Source organism: Onychostruthus taczanowskii, unplaced genomic scaffold (genome assembly GCF_017590055.1).
Source record: "Onychostruthus taczanowskii isolate IOZ18803 unplaced genomic scaffold, ASM1759005v1 scaffold78, whole genome shotgun sequence".
NCBI classification, from domain to species: domain Eukaryota; kingdom Metazoa; phylum Chordata; class Aves; order Passeriformes; family Passeridae; genus Onychostruthus; species Onychostruthus taczanowskii.
The window spans coordinates 2,218,054-2,237,791 of NW_024505671.1; the positions used below are offsets into that span (position 1 = coordinate 2,218,054).

General features: G+C 39.9%; 1 protein-coding gene across 4 annotated transcripts in view; it reads left to right on the plus strand.

Annotated features, from left to right (window-relative positions):
* Positions 1–19,738, plus strand: part of SASH1 (SAM and SH3 domain containing 1) — a 535,689-nt gene that overhangs the window by 367,130 nt on the left and 148,821 nt on the right. Inside the window, exon 2 of one of the 4 annotated variants that reach the window (XM_041423460.1) lies at positions 19,120–19,176. The exons of the other annotated variants lie outside the window; for them this stretch is intronic. Within the exon in view, the coding sequence (XP_041279394.1) occupies positions 19,120–19,176 (57 nt within the window). The remainder of the gene's footprint in view (positions 1–19,119; positions 19,177–19,738) is intronic. 4 annotated transcript variants of the gene reach the window in all.

Below are 19,738 nucleotides of genomic sequence, written 5' to 3' on the forward strand. Positions count from 1 at the left end.
CCCCATGCAGAGTAAAGTTCCACAGGGACACACCTGAGATGCCAGCATGTAATTTTAGAAGCAGAGCAATTGGTACAGGAAAGAGATTTGTGTGCCGGTGGGATACTCACAGTCACCGGTATACTCTGTGACAGTAGAGATGGAAATTCTTGAGGAATGTGGTCCCTTTTATCAACACACAGATGAATGGACTACCTCTTTTTCTTGGTGCTAAAAAGAGTCTGTAGTGTGGTTGAATTTAAAATGTTAAAATGTATTTATAAACCTAATGCTTCCTCCAGCTGGGAGCTGGAGCAATTCCTTTTATTCAAGGACAGTAGTGGCTAGTCTGCGATAAGAGAAAATTATTCACGTGAAATGTCTGGAATACAGATTGCATCCTTTATTTCTAAACTATTAGAGGAAGGACATGCACATGAGAGATGGAAGGAAATAAAAAAAGTAAAAGTTTTAGGAAAGTCAGTCCACCTCCTGCCCCTCCCCTAAGCAAATATTTCCTTGCACAACATCAAGGCCCCTTCAGTCATTTATCAGCACTCCTGGCTAACCGGAGAGGTCCTGGTAAACAGGAGGTCAGCACATGTCATGCTGTCTACAGGAAAGGTTGGAAGAAGAATTTGGACTACAGGCCTGTCAATCTGACCTGGGTGCCAAGGAAAGTCATGGAGCAGATCATCCTGAGTGCCATCATATGGCACATACAGAACAGCCAGGGGATCAGGCTCAGCCAGCTTGCATGTGTGAAAGGCAGGTCCTGCTTGGCCAACTCTGTCTCCTTCTATGATAGGGTGACACACATCATGGATGAGGGAAGGACTGTGACTGTTGTCTACCTGGATAAATCTATGATTCAGGAGTGATCAGTGGTTTTGCTTTCCTTGGCATTACTGTATGCTATCATCAACTTACAGTATTCATTATTATTATTGAGGAAAACTGAGCTGGAAACTCCCCATTTTTTAAACAAAGCATTGCTTGTTAATCAGGGTATTATATTTCATTTAAGGAAATCACAGTGCAATTTCCTGCTAAGCAATCTATTATATTGGGGTATGGAGGAAGCTTTAACTGCTGCTGCTACTGCTGTTTTAAAGTGTTGGTCTGCATTTTCTATAGGTAAATTTTGGGGTTGCCTGTTTCACATGTATGTAATGATTAGGGAGAAGGTATTTTAGAACGTTCTGATTAATTTCCTCATGAACCAGATTGTGCTGTTCCACCCCTTCTGGGACACTGTGCAGGATTTGTGGCAGTCAGAAATGCAGAGAGCAAATAAAAGTGGCAGCTGTGAAGAAGCACCAGCAACAAAGGTCTGCCCTTACCCCTTCAGCTGCAGGTTGAAAGTTATTCAGACCATGACAGCTGAACATTTATTTCTTTTGCAGCAATTACTCCCAACATAAGTTTCCTCTAGGACATAATTGGGTCACTTGCAGTGGGTTTTGCTACCTATCTGCTATGAAGCCTTGCATGAAATGTAGAAATGGGTCAAGAACATTAAAATCTTGTAGGGAACTGTTTTCAGGCTTAGACGAGGATTTGTGTGTACATGTTCAAAGAGACCAGGCATAAGGCATGTAGTCCTACATGTAATGTACACAGACTGTGTGTTGGCTGATGGGAGGTCTGTGCATACTAAGATTGACTTCTTTCCACTTGGACAGTGACAAGGATAAAGGAACATGCTAGGGTAGCCAGAAAAAAATTGAAACTGAGTTACCCTATACTTGCTGCTAAGAATTGCAAAGAGCATCACCATTCATATAACATTTTTCCAAACATTTGACTAAGGAGGCATGAGGCAGTGTAGCTTTATTCTTGTTAGAAATAAAGCAGCCCTCATCTTCTGACTGAAAAACAGTGCTCTGTGACTTCTGCTTGGCTGAAGCAGTAGCTCCTGTCTGGTATCCTTCCAGTTTTAGTATTGCTTACCTATATATAGCTTTGCTTATCACAGGCATCTAATCCTTTACCAAAAAAAAAAAAAAAAAAGGCTGATATTTTTTAAGGAAAATAATCACCTAAAGACATTCTATTTCAAAGCTCAAACCATCAAACTCATTGATTTCTTGCCTTGCTGCATTTTCAGGTTGACTTGTTTTGGTGGAATAGCAGATCTTAGTATGTACTTGCAGTGTCCAAGACCAGAATTGAAGGATCCAGTCATGTCTTAACCACTACCTCTAAATGTATGCTACCAGTCTCTCCCTTTTGCTGTCACACTGCAGCCTGTGCTCTTCTTCAGTTGCCTTCACTATTCATGGTTCATGTTGTTCTCTGGTTGTAATGCCTCAGCTGCCAGCATAGTTCTAGTGCACAGATGGTAATGCCAGAGAATCACTGGTATCACCTGCACAATACTGTGCCAGGGATTTTGGTATGGAGCCCATTCAGTCTATGATTTATATTGGATAAGTGCTAGGGGTCCCAGATGCAGTCTGGTGGAGAGAGTTCATCTTTGTCTGTCCTTGAGTTACAGAGGGACAGCTGTGAAACCACAAATAGTTCAACTTCAGCACTGTGATTGCATTTGTTGGTAAAGACTGAAGTGGACAAAGATGAAGAGGAAAGTTATTGGGGAGGCAGAACATTGATCATTTTCCAGGCACAATTTATCAGGAATTACATTTAGAATGGCTGAGCAATAGTGGCTGCTTTGTCCAGCTCTGTCTTTTTTTCCCGCATGCATGCCCACACGTACAAAGATGTATTTGCACACACATACACAAACACATGCCCTCAGTCTCTCATATAAATAGAATTTGTGGTGCTTGCTCGATTTCTTTACTTGCATGTGATTCCAGGTATAACATATGGTTCTGGGAGCACAGTAACATCACTGTGCCAGCACTGATCTGTGAGCAGTCATCAGTCTCTGCTAAACAGACGTGCTCTTTGTCCTGATGAGATGCCATTTTTCATTTACATCATCCCTTTTGCACTACTGTATCTCTCAGGCTGGGGTCCTAGGAGGGCAAAGGAAGAAGGATGACTTCAGCAGACAGGTTGGCTCGTCTCAAGTTGGCTTCTGAATGTCCAGGTGTTATCTCAGTAGAAATGTAACCCATCATAGTATCCACGTCTGCCACTATAGGTCCCATTACTCAGGAGGTGCCTTAAAATTTTGTGTATATTTACTATAAAACCAATAGATGCTTTCTAAAAACAGACACATGGCTTGCTTGCATGATCTGTTTCATGAAGTGAGCGAGCATGAGCACTGATGAGCAAAGTGTAAAGCATGGTTAGGAAAACGTGCAAATCAAAAAATAGTACATCAGATTTCAGGTGAGAAAAAGAAGAGGGAACAAAGACGTGAGAGTTTTCCCTCAAGCCAATACTTTGCTTGGGGAAAAGGAGGAACTGTTTTGAAATGCTGAAGCAGCCCAGATCTGAATGCATAACTCCATGTTCAAAGACTATATTATTGTTTGGTTTTAATTTTTGTGACCCACCTGGACATCAGGGGTTCATCATTCTTGCATTCATAGAAGTTGCTCTTTCTCTCCCTAGCAGTGCCACAGAGAAGCAGAAGGCTGTGCTTGGGTTCAGTGAGCTGGAACAGCATATTGATATAAACAGAGCTGGGACCTGCCGAAAGAGACACTGCTTGGCACTAACACCACCTTGAGTTCAGACAGGATGTGCATCTGTGCCTCATTGATAATGTAATAACCTTCATTACATTTTTGGCTGAGAGCACCTGTGCACAGCCCAAGATGTCAGCCCAGGGCAACCATTTTGATCGAGGTGATATTAACAGCTCTCGTTAAAACTGATGACTATAGCAGTGCCCAATAGCACTGCTCTACTAAAGCATCTGTCAGCATTCTATTACAGAGCTCTGTTTTCAGGAGTTAATAATTTAGTCATAAAAGTTTTCCTACCTCTGAGCTGGAACTTGAATACAAAATATCTAACTGGGGTTTCTTCAGAAAAATATAACTGTTACCAGTCTTATTTTCACTTTTTTTTTTTTTTTTTCCTGAGTCTGCTTGTGCTTTGTTAATAGTGCAATTGCACTTATCTGGCAATTATAAGATGCCAAAAAAAGTTATCTGTCTTCCTAGGCTGAAATGGGAGAGCTGGAAATGCCTGAAAAGTCTTGGAAGTCCTTTGGAGGAGGCATCCTCCATCAGCCCTTGGAGGAACTGAAGCAGTTTATTACCTAAGCTTTATTACCAAGTTTATTACCTAAGCTTTAACATTAGACATTGTGCTAAAGTATAGCAATGTGATTAACTTATTTGTACTTGAACTTTGGCCTTTTTTTAACTGGATTTGAATGTATGGACTCTAGAGTAGTATTACATGTCTGGATAATAATGCAGCAATAATGAAGGAATAACTATTTCAGATAAATATTCCTGTACATTTCTGTAGGTAGACATGCTTATTCAAAATAAGAATATCATCTTAATACCAGGTTTTCATACATTGGAGAGTGCATTTAATTAATTTCAAAAACTTAGGCCTTCTGATTTTGGAATGTAAATTTTTCTACTAAGCTATTCCTGAATGACATTCATTTTAAATATATTTGCCTCTGGGGACAGGCCCAAAAAGACACTTATATTCATTTAAACATGTAAAGCTAATGCATAAATACAGACCCTGAAAATGTCGTCTTTCCTATGCTTAACCTTACTGGCCAATAACATTAATGTGTTTCAAGGGATTAAATCACAATATTTAATTATACAATTCCTCACAGACACAGAATGACCCGCTAAATCAGCGGGGACCGCAAGACAGCAAATACATGTCAGCAAAAAAGAATGTGGATAAACAGCAATTATGAAACAGATCTGACAAGTCAAAAATCCAGCTGAGCTCTAGAAGTTTATATTTTGGCACCTGGCACTTTGCCAGCACCAGTGTTTCATATTTGACACCTTAGTGTGTGCTTCTGAGAATATTCTTACACAATTATGTGCATCTTGGAGAGCCAGTGTCCCCCTTAGGGAAAGGAGGGGGTGGGAGAAACAGAGGAGAGGACAAATAATGTGAACATTAATAATGCCTCTTATTAGTCATATATTATATAATCACATAATAATTTAAGTTGAAAGGGGTTTATGGAAACCATTTAGTCCCAACTGCATACTTGAGCCAGGGCTACTTTCAAAGCCCTGTCCACTTTTGACTGTCTTCAGGGGTGCTAATTCTGCTCATTCTCTGGGTTCCCCCTTCAGTGCTGAGCCACTCTTGCTGTGAAGAATTTTGTCTTTCTGTCTAATCAGAGTTTCTCTTGTTGCAATTTGTGACTGCTGGCTCTTGTCCCATTGTCATTCGTCTCTGAGTAAAGTTTGGCTCTGTCTTCTCTACATTCCTGCTTTAGGTAGGTGAAACTGGTTAGATTGCCCTTCTGCCTTCTTTTGTCCAGGGTAAGCAGATGTGGCAGCACTTGGCTTGGGCCCAGCCTGTGCTGCAGTAGCCTCTCACTACTTTGTGAGTATTTCTCTTGTGATGTGTGGCCAAACTGGCCACGGTGGTTTGGACATGATTTCAGGTTCTACAGAAAAGAGAAAAAACTTCTCCCTAGACCTGCTGGGTATTACCTTGCTTATGCAAGCTGGTAAAAAGCTGATCTCCACCACTGAAAGGGTGCACTGCTGGCCCACGTTCCACTCTGAGGTTTCCATGTAATTTTCTTTAAAAAGCATTGGAGATGAGAGGACAGAGGAAAATTAGTTCCATTATTCTATAGAATTCTATAGAATTACAGCTGTCAATGAAAAAAGTAAGTCATATTCATTCTAGGACTGCTTAACACACATTTATAAACTTTCATCATCCAGAAAATTTGGTTTGTATACAGGTGGGTAAAACAGGGCTAGGCATCCTTTCCATGTATGCTACCTAAAGCACAGCACAAGGGTATGCTAATTTAGCATTCCTCCAAATGCTCCAGCAAGGTAGGGGGATAAACATTATATCACTGTAGAGGGAATAGGAAAGCTGAGACACGATGGTTCCACTTTCAGCAAAGGTCCATGTGGTAAATCATTAAGGAAAACAATCCTCCTAAGCGATGTAACAATCTGTACCTAAGCTATAGATTATGTGTATTTTAAATCTAGTATCTTTAAGCTTTTAGTAAGAATCATTTGAGGATGGTTTGAAGGATGCATGAGTGTTCTGCATATTTAAGTTATGAGTTAACCAAGTGGTTCCTATTTTTGCCTTAAAAAAGCAAACACTTAGGAGGGGATAAATAAACTACAAATCAACAGAAAATTTTTTTAAAAATCACAAATGAAAGTAGGATTTATGGCTTAATGTTAGAATGACTACAATTTACAGGAAAAAAAACCCTCCAAATTGTATTAAAAAGAATCTAACAGCAGTAAAATGGGCAGTAAATCTAAAGTTAAAAGACTGAGACAAAAAAAGCTATGATTTGAGGAATGTGCTTCTCAGAATGCAAAGACAGATCCTTAAATCTTCACTTTCTGGAGAAATCAGTCTAAATAATGCCTTTGTGATCAGTCCTTCCCAGAGGAAATAGACAGTTCTCAGTGTATTGGGTGTTTTAGATTAATTGACATGGAGTCTCCCAGCCAAACCAGAGAGATGAGAAAGCAGATCAGTTGCTTGGCACTCCTCTGTAGCTGAACACAGCCAACAAGCTGTTCATGATGGCAGCAGATGTTCCTGCCTTTGCCTTACTCCAAAGTTTGCTGTATGGACTTAGTTCATGGTCCAGTCCTCCCAGCTGCAAATTCCAGTGCAGGCAAAAGCCCATCAGAGTAAAAAATTGGATGCTGAGGCATCAAGACCTGGAAGTAGTTGTTGTTTTCAGATAAGTGAATGATAGGATAACATGTAGAAATTAGGCTATTGGAACTGCTTTCCGTCCAGACTTTCTCCAGGCATGGCTGTCTTTTGTTTCAGTGTATAAACACTGAGGATTTTGTGGCTGGACCCCATTAAAAGTTGCACTTCACAAAGTCCATTTTTCTTTTGATGTAGGCCGTGAGTGTTCAGGGACAAGGTTCCTCAAGGCCATGATCTGGCCCTATGGAAAAAATGCTGGCATGGGTTTGTACCCATTTTGTACAAGCAAATAATAATAATAAAGGAAGATTTTTTTCTTTATGTATACTTCTTTTATCCAGAGAAATCCTGGTTTTGCTAATGAAGGGCTTCACAAACAGCAAATTAGGCCAGCTCTGTGGCAGAGGAGATTAGCTCAAGAGGGAGGTAAACAAACTTCAAGTGCATCAGGGAGCAGGCCACAAGAGCAAGCTCCTCTCAGAGAGCTCTGCATCCCTTCAGAGCTTTGGCGAGGCGAGCATGTGTCGTAGCCACACGGAGAGCACTTGTGGAGCTGCTGCAGCCGGCCATGGGGAGCAAGCAAGGCTGTGCTGGCCAGAACAGGGCTCCACCCAGGAGATGTGACTCAGGCTGCAGGACTAGAGCCTGTGCTCACACGGGAATGGCCTGCAAAAATCGCAGTCTTAAGTAAAGAGATCATAATTCCTTTTTAACTTGGGGAATTTGTGGGGTTTGGAGTGGGCTTGGTTTTTGGTTTTTTTTTTAGAAAAAGAGCTGGATGGCATGTTGCTCTTAATTTTAAAGAAAATAATTTTTCCTGTTTGATCATGTAACCTTGCTATAATAAATATATTCATTGTTTAGTTTTTAAGTATGGAAAGTCAAATGGCTGGTTTTAAAATGCCGGGGTTTTACATACTAGAGGAAGAGACATGGACCCATCTTCAATTTTATATTCCCTTTTGTGTGACCTTTTTCAATGTATACAAGTTCTTAATGATTTGTCTATTTTACTTTTAAAATATCAGAAAATATCATGCAAAATTCCAGAAATTCTGATAATTTTCCACAAAACCTTTTTTTTCTTGCACATATTGTACCATGAGGCTGACCTTCCTGTAGAAGAGGAAAGCAGAAAGCCCACAAGGGTGTTCCTTTGGAAATATGATAGTATTTCTATATCCATTGCTGCAAGGGCATTTTTAAATATATCATCTTTCACAAATGGGGATTTTGGAGTTCCATTTGGGAGTTTGGCTTTTATTCAAGATAGAGAGAAACCTAACTGAGCAGTATTCCAGAACCTTTGGAGATCCATTCCTGATTTTCAAAACTGAAAGTATTTAAATCCATTTTGAAAATAGCACTTGGGTTGCAAGACCAGTGTTGCCTCTGGAATGGCTTGCCTTTCAACTACACTACACCAGAATCACAGAATCTGGTTAGAATATGTTTAAAATGTACAATGTGTCTGGCACCTAATGACAGTGTGTAACATTTGTTTATTTTTTAAGAGGATGCACTGCAAACCCCATCATTTTTCTTTAATATTGGTTAGTTGTATGAGCTTTAATTTTTCCACATGCTTACTGACAGTTTGACAGAATTTTAAGTAAGCTTTGCATGGGAATCAATTCCTCTGTTTTGTGCAGTGTGCTAAGAGTAATTTGATTATCCCTATGGCTGCAAAAAAAAAAAAAAAAAAAAAAAAATCTGCATCTGTCCTGAATTGAAAACAGATCTGCATTAAAGAGCATTACCTCAGTATCACTGATACGCTAGAAATGAGTCAGCTGGGAAGTACATTTTCAAATAAAATATGATGAAATTATAAGCAATTAACTTCTTCCTTTGAGAACAGAGATCTACAAAATATATGTTTTGTTCTTTAAATATGCCTCACGCTATTAGTTAGAGAGTAAAAAAATAGGAATAATGTGCTTAAATAGTGGGCTATGCAGGTAACAAGGAAATACATGCTGCAGAGTGTCAGGGACTGCTTCAGCCTCGCCCATGAAAGCAGTGGATGTTCTGCCAGTTAAGTGGTCATCACTCCTTCCTCCTCCAGCTGAAAACATGGCCTGACAGATCGAGTCATGCTGGTGCCTTGATAACATCATATCAGGATTTCAAATGTATTTTAGATTGGCTCTCACTGCAAAAGATTACAACTCTGTAAGACAAACATATTTTTAATTCATATAATACAATTCTTAGGATTGAGCTTATTTGGGTACAAACCAAAAATTACTTACATCCATGAGCATTTTTAGCTCTCTTGAGAAACAAGGAGAATGCAGTAGTTAGGACTTCTTGATAACCACCAAAATGTATTTAAAAATCCTTTAGAAAGATAGGTTTTCCATAGCCCTTTCTCATTTTAAGCATTATGTGCGATTGACCTAATTTTTTTTATGAAGCATCATTTTAGCAAATTAAAATGCAATATGTCAGTATCTCAAAATTTAAAATCTATATAAGGCATACTATAATCATTATCCAATTAGGATGTATTTGAGGACCAGCTTATGCCAGAGGTGATGGAGCAAAGCACAGAGAATTCTGCTGTAGCAAGTCATTCACTTTGAATCTGCCCTTGACTGTTTCACCTCCCCTAAGAAAAGCCAAAGAGTAAAGTTACACCACTTTGCTATTTTAGTCCATTGTTTTGGCATTTTCATGTGAAATGAAGTCTCTTCTTGGCATCAGGGACAACAGCGACAGAAATTATAATTGAATCATCTAGATATATGTTGAGTTCAAAAAGTGGTTAGCACAGACGGGACAACCACTTTGTTGATTGCTTTTGGATGGCCTGCTTGGGACAGGACAAGATCATGGGAGGCAATAAGCCTAATTTTTAAGGAAATGAAGCTGTGAATCAAAGATTGCCTCTCTGCAGGAGGTATGAGTTACATCCAGTGACTAAGACCATGTGAAGGATAGGGAGCCAAATAGATGACAAATGTGGAAAAAAGGATTTTTGTTGATTCGTTATAAGAGATATAATGAAAGCTAAAAAGATTTTGGAAAGCTGGAACAATAGCCACTGGGAGATTTTCTTTCTTTTACAGCTGTTAGAAAAGTGAGAGAAAAATCTGATCTACTCAGCTACCACTTTATTTTTCCAAAGTTCATTGATCATAAATATTGTGATTGTATTTAGAAAATTTATGTTACACGAGATTCTCATTACTGAAGTAATGATGCATTGGCCAGGAGGTGATGTGTTCTTTAGATCGTCCAAGATTTTGTTTTGTTTTGAGAACCTGCCAGCATCTCTTAAATTATGTCAGATTTTTGTGTATGCCAGACATTACTGCAGAGTACCATGGGACTGTCTTTGCCTTAGAATCAGCCAGATTTTTTATTTGGGTTTCTTTGGTGGTTTATTTGGCTTCACCTAACACTGGAATATCAAAACTGTTGATTGATAGAATTAATAGATTACCAGTATCTCAAACCTTTTGAGCAATGGGCGGTCAAGGGTCAATTAAGGAAGCAGATTGATAGATAGTTCTTTCATCTCTGAAAATCCAGATCTTGTCCTTCAGTTCATTTTCATCAAAGTTAAAGACACATTCCTTGTTTTTGACTCGCTGGACATGCTGGTGCCAGTCTTGTGGTGGCAGAGGAGCACAAAGGCCAGAGAGACAGTGCTGTCCTGGGGGTGAGATTGGGATGTGCTCTTTGTGATTAGATATGTCTTTCTGCATTACTTATGTAAAAGGAAGAAAGCTCTTACTTAAATGTTTTACCAGTGCACAAGCTGTATTTCTTAAGAAGATGTACTGCACTGTTATCATTAATGTAGGCTTATGTGTATGCTGTTACAGAAGAAACACAACAACATTTGTGAGGAAAAGAAAAATAAACCTCTCTGCATTTACTTTATTTTCTCTGTACAGTTATCTTTGTGCGTGTTTGTAAGATTACCAGGTATTCACAGAATCTGAGTTACAAATGTTAGCAAAATCCCAAAAATTTTACAAGTTACTCCTGACCTTGCTTTGCAGATTATTTTCAGGTATTAGTCACTTCTATTCCATAATCAGAGAGCAGGAGAAATAGCAGAAAAATAACCAAAAGTAGTAATACTGTCTTAATAAATTTTTTAGGTACAAGTTATTAACATAAAATATGTTTTCCTTACTAGACCAAAGGAAGGTGCCATATAGATTAGGGGAGAAACACAGAACAATGAAGGGATGTGGCTGTTGTGCCATCACACCAACTAGTGTTACTGGGGTATCTGTTAGATCAGGGAAGATCTTTACCTCCTCCCTGAGAGATCTGCATTTGTCATCTGTTAGATTAGATAATGAAGCTGTTTCGTGGAAAAATATATCAACTTCACATAAATTTAGTGGCAGTGATTTGGCCGCACCAGCCCTGCCCTGGGTGCAGTGGTGAGTGGCCTGTTGCAAGCTCTGATAAATCTGCCATGATAAACCCACCAGCTAATTGACTCAAAATGTTACACCATATATTCAAGTGACTCTTATTTTCTCATCTAACAAAACTAGAGCCCAGTTTTGCAGGATATGGCATTTAAGAATGCATTTAATTTTAATAAGATAAAAAGTTGAATTGAGATGACCCACAGTTTTATTCTTACATACATTAATATTTGTCCTGTTGGACTGACACCACAGCACTTTCCAGCATCTTGTCAGAATAAGACATCAGTTTATTATCAGCAAAACAAAGTAACATAAGCCATGTATGTGTGTCTACACTACACTTGGAACCATTTCAGGGCACCCAGCTAGAAGACCACAAGTTTTGTCCACCATTGTAGGCCTTTTATTTCTTATTTAGTTGGTTAGCTGGTTGAAGGAATTTTTATTTCATTAAAATAAAAAGCCACCATTAGAGTGGCTGAAGAATGATGTTTAATTAATTCTATTTGTAACCATCCCCAGAGATGAGGATCTTTCCACATTGCCATTGCTAACAACATGCATTCTTTCAACTTTTCAGAAAGCTGGTACTCAATAAAGAGTAGCTTTCTAGTTTTGACTGGCAAATGTAGAAGAGAAGAACAAGAATAATAAATCAAATCATGACTCTTTGTTGACCATATCACCAAAACTTCCTATATCCTGTGTATCAATGCATAGCCCTATCTAGTATAGTGTTTTTTCCATCAAAGCTTTTTCAGAAGAAAAAAATAAAATCCTCATTTTCAATGGGAAAAATTTATTTTATCCCCAGATTTAGTCTGTGTGCTTATTTTTTTATGCATTAACTTCAGGAACAGGCATTTATTTTATTTACAATTTTTGAAGGATTCCTGTAATTTGAGCATTCTAAAGGGAAGGAGGTGATGTGTATTGATTAATACTCTGCATGTTTTTATTAGTTAGCAGCAATGCCAAATGATTTGAAAGCAGGTTAGTACCTTAGAGGCAGCTATCAGAAAGGCTTTCTTCCTTTATTCAGTTACAGACCACATGACATAAAGGACAAATAAGTGTCAAGAACTCAGGTGAGAATTATGCAATGTTTCAAGAGTCTTGTAATTTTGATCTCTGTTTGCTTGGCAATATACCAAGTTTTTAAAATTCAGTATATATGTACATTGGGCATGCATGTAGAAGCTGTTACATTTATTCTCTCTATTACCATTATTGTGAGCATCATTGCAATTATTGCTTCAAGAAACCCAAAATTTCTCTGGTCTGCAAGGGATATAATCTTTTTCAGGCTGTCAAACCTGAAGAGAATTTAAATTTGATAGCTTTCAAAGGAATTGCTGGTGACATTTTAAAGTTTATGACAGAAAGACAGATAATAAAGTTTTGTCTAAAGCAAAGGCACCAAAATGAAGCACCGTGTTTGCCTTTTCACAGGCTGTTCAATGTCAGCCTCCTCTCAGGAGGATCCACTGCACTGTTAATAACATCAAGATTGCTTCAGGTAATTCTCTGGCTTCCTTAGGGTAAATTTCAACTTGAACTAGACTGTTTGGAAAAGTGCAATTTACCTAAGTAGTCTGTAACCTCTTCTTTTTCGTAATCTGACCTGAATTCTCACCCCTTTGTCACTCACCTTAATCATATTAGACACCTGATAACAGTTAACGTCGTTAGTGAATGAGAAAAAACAAAATCTTTACAGGCATTAGCGGTCTCTGCAGTGCATGTTTGCTCTAGGTTTCTCTTGAAGTGTGGATCAAAGCATTTCCTGGTCCCTACAGTTCATCTACTGTGCTTTCTTATTAGGCCTCCAAACACAGGAAGTTTACAGCTCAGGCTGCACTTTGATTCAAGTATAAGATATGTAAGTACAGCAAAGGTATTTGCCCACTCTTAAGCCAGTAATTATTCCACAGAGTAATTTACATTTTGACTGGTTTGTCTCTGAGCCTTGCTTTAAAAAAAAAATATAGCTTTTTACTTTTGCCTGATATGCATCATTATTTACTATTCTTTGCATGTCCAACGTCTTCTGGTAAGATAATTTTATAAAGATATTCTGCAAAGAACACAGAGAAAAAAAATGTTTTCTTTTTGAAATGGCTGATACCTCTGTTTATTCTTTGGGGACTGTAAATTACATCCCTAAGGGGGGGAAAAAGAACCCCTTTGGAACAGTTGTTCCTTTCTGTTGTGCAAAAATACAGTGGACTAACCTGGCTGCTGCAGTGGCTGCCTACACCAGCTGCTCTTCTGTCAGTCGCATAAGGTTTTGCAAGCACTCAGAGCAAACCTCACTGGAGAAGCAGTGCCCCACACTGTCAGGAAAATATTGCTGAATTCCATTATATGAAAAGTTAAGCATGAAGACCTCTTTGCAAATGTTTTCCATTATCTAAACTGTTGGCCCAGATCCACTAGCAAGAGCAATAGTGGGAGTGTAGAACAAGTGGTGAATATGGTTGTCTCTTTTTGGTTTATTGCATTTCTCATGATATTTGGTATTTTTACTAATCCCTAGTTGCTGAATAACGTGATTATATGGGAAAGAACTTTCATTTAAATAAAAAATATGAGAAGTTGCATCAGTGGTAAAATTCAGCCATTGCTGTTGCAAAGAAGCATTTGAAAACATATACTCTGGAGGTGGAAAACTCCAGATGGAGAAAGAACCCTGAAATCTGCCATTTATACAGTAATTTAATCTACTGTAGGACACAGGGCAGTGCAAGCTACAATATTTGAGAGTGGGATGCCCACAATTTAGGGCAAACGTATTGCAGACCACCCATTCCTTGAAAGGTGCAGAAAGTGGCACATAAACCAGTAACTGCCAATTCACCACATCTATGCAAAACCTCTTTTTCCAAGTGAGGTGGGAACAGATGAAGTTGCTGGGGGACCGGGCACTTGCAGATAACACCAGATGCATGTTAAAAGTGATATGCAGCATTCTCCTGCTCTTTTGACATAGCTTTGAAAATCAGAAGGTGGTGGTATTTACAAAAATGAAAAAAAATCCAAACTTTAAGTACTAAACCAGTAAGATATAATTGAGAAAATGACGTAGTTCAGGCCATATCTGTTTGCTAGCACCAAAACAGGACCAAAAAATAAATCTTAGAATGCAGGTTCAATGCAGTGAGTGATGTGGGTGAGCAAGGCAATTTCTAAAATCCAGCTGAATACTTCAAGAAACCATGTTGATGTGAACCGGTGCAGGAATTACGGGCTGGCAGCAGGGAGCCGGAATCCCCGGGGCAGCGCTATTCGGCTGTCCCAGTTCTGAGCCCGTGCTCCAGGGTGCCCTGCGCAGCCAAAAGTGATGCTCCCTTCACTCACCATCTGCAAGGCAGGGGTTGTGCTGCTGCAAGGGCTCTGAAACGCTCCTTTGCCGTCCCACATTAAATAGAGTATTTCAGAGGCAGCCTCTTCTGCCCAGGTCCTGCACGCTTCCAAGTCACTGCTTGCTTTTTACAAACCACAGATTGTTGTAGGAGTGATGGTATATTTAGAAAGAAGTATTTTATTTTCAAATAAGAAGACAGCCAACATGAAGAGCAATGAATTCTGTGTGCTGTGCTTACATGTTTGTGATTGTTCCCAGATTCAAAAAAAAAAAAAAAAAAAAAAAAAAGAAAAAAAAAAAAGTGGTCCAGCAGGGGCTCGTAGTGCTTGTTATTTGTTTTCTGTTTTGAACTGAGGTAGAAGGAAAACAGGTTGTTAGTTTTTGGTTTTATATGATCTTGCTGCCTCACACATTTAAAAGAACTGTAAGTGCACCTCTTGGGGGATTCCTGATCTTTGTCACATTGGGGTCTGTATCTCTGCTGCCCTCATCTTCCCATCATCTTTCAGGTCCTACCTGCAAAACTGATGCACTTTGCAAAGGGTGAGCGCAGCTGATTCAGTTAGCTGTAAAATGTTTGGACTGTCCAACACCTTTCTTCCTTTAAATAAAAGTGTGTTTCCATATCCTTAAACGGAAATTCAGACTTCCACCTTTTCTTTTTGCTGCTTGGGTTTCAGCTGTACTTGATCATGTGGCCTCTGACACTGTACAAGAAAAGCAACCTGTCCCTTTAACAGTTCCTGTCATTGAGACAGGAGCCCTTCTTCAGGGATATACTGGGAAGTTTTAACTAGCAGTATTCCCTGTGGCAGAAGAGACTGGAAATTACATTTCTCAGAGCTTAGCTAAGCTCAGGAGTCACAGACTTATTTCTAATAAGCTTTAGTTATTTCAAAAAGCAGTGATTTGGAAGTTGAAGTTTTGCAGTGGAGAGACAGATTTTTTTTCTTTTCTATGCAGCCTCTAGTTTTTTTTTTCTGTACACAAGTAGACACAATGAATCAGGCTGCCTGTTAGATGTAGCTGATTTTTTATACTCAGATCAACAGAAACTGTGACAAGTCACAGAGTAAGACTTAACTTCTTTGGCTACCTGCAGATTTCTATAAAATGCTTACCTAGTTTTGTCTCGTTGATGGCTGCAGTCCAGAAGATATAAAACTGCTTAGTCTTAACAACAGTGATCATTCTTGCTTCAAAGACCTTCAGAAATATCTGTGTGGCAGACCTGGGACGCCACTTAAAGATGCAGTTAGAGACTGCCATGGTCATAATCATGGCCTGTTTCCACAGGGCACTATTACCAAGCTTATAAAAAAATCGTGCCCAGCTTTATTTAGCTTTACAAGGCTCTATCTTCATTCTAGCAGAACCACATGAGCCTGTTTCCCCACACACTGTCATGAGAAGGAAAGTTTAAAAAGGGGGGGCCAAGCTATTACTAATGAATACCTGAACTGTGCCCATAAATGCTACTTCTCAGGGATATAGGTGAGGGCTTTGGCTGTGGCTCCACATCAAGGAGCAGCACTGTTTGAATAATACCTCCCCTCCCATAGAGCAGCCTTCTTTCTTTGCTCTTGCCCACCCCAGGCTATGCCAACAAAAGTGTTCATTTGGCTTCCTGATGTACCACAGAAGTGATCAGGATGGAATTTTTTTTTTTTTTCAGGTTCCTTTTCTCCCCGCCCAGATCAGCTCCTTGAAACATTTTACCACACAGCTGCATAAATAGTCGGTTTTCGCGTAGCACAGGGAGGGAAGTGGGGTGGACACCAATGTCTAAAGAAGGAGAGCCAGGGCTGTTTAAACTACCCTTGCCATCAGAGAAATGCTCCAAGAATCACAGTTCCAGCTGCATGAAGTCCAAAAGCACAGGTCTAGATTGTCAGCTGCTTTTGGTGTGTATCAAGAACCTGTATAAAACTGGGAGGCCACTGCATACAAATATGAGACTAGCTCTGATCTGTTTCTTTTGTGGAGGCTGTTGTCAGTGCTATGGACCGTGCTGGTTGTTCAACATTATGTTGTTGGATAGCATCCAGAAGTAGCTTTGTTCCTCTAAAAAAGCAGCTTCCAGAGGTAAATTAAGCTGACCTTCGGAATGAGTGGTGCAAGCACTGAGGTCCTACAAACATCCATCCTGTTTACCATGCCATTAAGATCAGGTCTGTACAACACCAGATCCAGATCAACTGGCAACATAGATGTGTCCTGTATCAGACTTGGGTGCATGGTTACTCAATTAGCCTGCAAAATAACCTGCAAACTAGCATGTATTTCAGACTTTTGTTTATGCTGGATCCAGAGGACAGACCGTTCCTAGTCAGGAGTAATGCCTGCCAGAACAAAAAAAGCTATCCTTCAGAAATACTTCAAAACAAATTAAAGCCAGAAATGTAAGTTTGGACAGATTTGGTGGTTTATGCCAAACAGCTAGGTTTTATTTTATTTAGTACTGTGTGCCCTAGAACCAGAGTTAGCACATTGTGTGACAACATCCTGCACAAGAGTTACAATAGGAATGAAAAAAAAAAAAAAAAAATCAGCTAAAAAAAAATCCAGCTAAATTCAGCTGGTTAAAATCCAGCTAACAAACTCTAAAACACCAGTAGCTCATGAAGTCTAGCATGTTTCCTCTATTTTAATGCCTCAGACTTACGAAATGCCCTGAGACAGCTGAATGAAAGGTACTAAGAGCTTCTTGTTTTGTTTTTGTGGTGGTCATCTGTGGAGGGGGAGACTGTTAATGCTGGTAGCTACAGCAATGGCGAGCAGCATCCCTATATATTACTGAGTAGTGAGTGTGTAGTTTAAGGTCCCCAGAAAAAAGCTTTTTACACGATGAGTTAAGCTCTTTGCAATTTGAGGGTTTTGAAGATGTCTCTGGAGGTGGTTGTTCTGCAGTCTGTGTGGACACATTACTGAATACCTGCCAGGTGTCTGCATCTGACTGAGCAGGGTGTTTTGCAGAATCCTTCTGGAAAGAAAACGGGTGACAGAGGTCTGTTTGAACACTTAGGATGATGACAGAAAGGAAGAAACCAAATTGTTATGGAGTCCCGTCCTACAGGTCACAGAAAGCAATTTGCAAACATTGAGGAAATGTCAGGGAAAAGAGAGGTAACATGGTCCATCCAGCTCCAAAAGCATCTGTGAAAAATTACAGAGCCCAGATGGCTGAAATTATTTTCACATTCATTGCACATGTAGTCTGGTTTAAGCTATCTCCAGTGCAGTCATTCTGCTGATCTATGGAAGTTATTCCCCCCTCAGTGCATGAGCATGTTTCCCATTCACATAAATAAGAGTTATGTCTTTGTATCCAGGGAGAGGGGATTTTATTTGTCTAGTGCCAAAGCAGCTTCACACAGGACTGTTTTCCTCCCACATTCTGTGTTCAGCTCCCCTGACCTGTGTTTTCTTTGTTTTGATCCATTTGAACTTTTATATTTTAGGTAATAAATGTTAGTAAACTATGGAAAAGGTGACAGGCTAGAAATGAGATCCTTACTAGGTTAAACCACCTCAACCTAAAATATGAGAGGTGGCTAAAAAGAGAGAAGAAAAATTGGAAAGTTTTGCAGCATAGATGTAATTTGATTTTATGTTATGATATCACCACATTTTCCTCTCTCCTTTCCCCTGGTACCTATCAATGAGAACCTTGTTTTGCTGTATGTGGGAAAGTTTGCTCTTATTTCCAGGGCTGCTGTCAATTGCTTTTAAAGTATCTGCCATAACATACTATTCAAGCAGAGCCAGGGATAACTACGGTTATCACTGCTAAACTGATTTCTTTAGTATGAGTTTAGGTGGCTTAATTAATGGAGTGCAATACTCATGACCAGGGTACCTCATCCCCAAACAGGCACTGGTGCTGCACTAGCAATGACAGCGTCTTGTTTTATTACCTCCCATTTATTTTCCAAGACTGTTGCTGGGAGGGTGGAGCTAAGGTTTACTCAACATTAAGTTTGATGTTTTCTGAAGCAAAAGTCTGTCAAGTTGAAATAGTAAATTTTTGCCATTTGTTCTTCCCCCCTTTAGTTAACTTGATTATAGGTCTGCAGTGATGAGGTTAGGTGTTGCAGCTAGTAAAGTCCAAGGTAAAGAAGCAAAAAGGGCCTTTGCATAATATCCACAGATGTACAGTGAGATGTTCAGGTCCCAGACACACACACATTCAGGGTCCAGCCTTCTTCCTCCAGGGGCCCCGGGGGCTGACCCTGGTCTCTGGGCCGTACAAATACAAGGGCCAATCAGGGAATAGGGAGGGAGTGGCTCAGGGACATAGGAACAGGGGAAGAAGCCAATGGGGTGTAACTTAGGACATCCCCCCAAGGGCTTCCACAGTTAGGTGTGCTCTTCTCCCTGTGAGTTTCTAGAAGTGTTGCTGATCTGTCTGCTTCTTGTCCCTTTTTTTTTTTTTTTTTTTTTTTTGGGGGGGGGGGAAGAGGGGAGAGATGGGAGAAGAGGAAGAAAGCAGCAAGAAAATTTTAATTATTTTCATTGTTTTAACTTTAATTTTTAAAATTTCTTTTTATTACTCTGTTACTGTTACAGACCAGGCCTTCCAGCCATCCATGCTGTCTCCTTCTGAAGCTGTCATACAACTTTCTGGTGATGATATTTCTTTTTACCTTTTCTGTCTCTTCTCTTTGCAGGCAAGTTCTCCTAACATGTTCACTGCCTAGCTAATCAAACAAATTGACATGCAGCCACCTCGGGAAACAAGTGTATAACTAGAGAGACCAGGGAGAAGGCAGGGGAGGTTTCAGCAGCACACAGTCAGTAGCAATGTGAGATGAATGAGCTCCTGGATGGCGCTGCAGGCCTGTTAGCATCCCCTCAGCTGGCTCCTGTATGAATCGGGGTCAGCTAAAACCCCTGGGGAGGAGGTTGTACTTGTACTCTTAAGCGAGTGCTGTGTAGGATCCTTGGTCACTGTAGCTCTCCAGTAACTTGGCATCGGCAATATGGATTGATCCTGCTCTTTTGCATCCTCTGTACTGATGAAAAGCAGTTCTCCCTCAATTCCTTGTGGCGCTGGACAAGCGTCCTGTTTGCCCGGCCGCTCCCCGGGTTATCAGGGGCTGCAGAAGAAGCAGATTAGGGCCATTCACACCGGCTGTTTCCTTAGTGCCTTAGCGAGACCGATAACCCCTGGCGGAGCGGCAGTGAC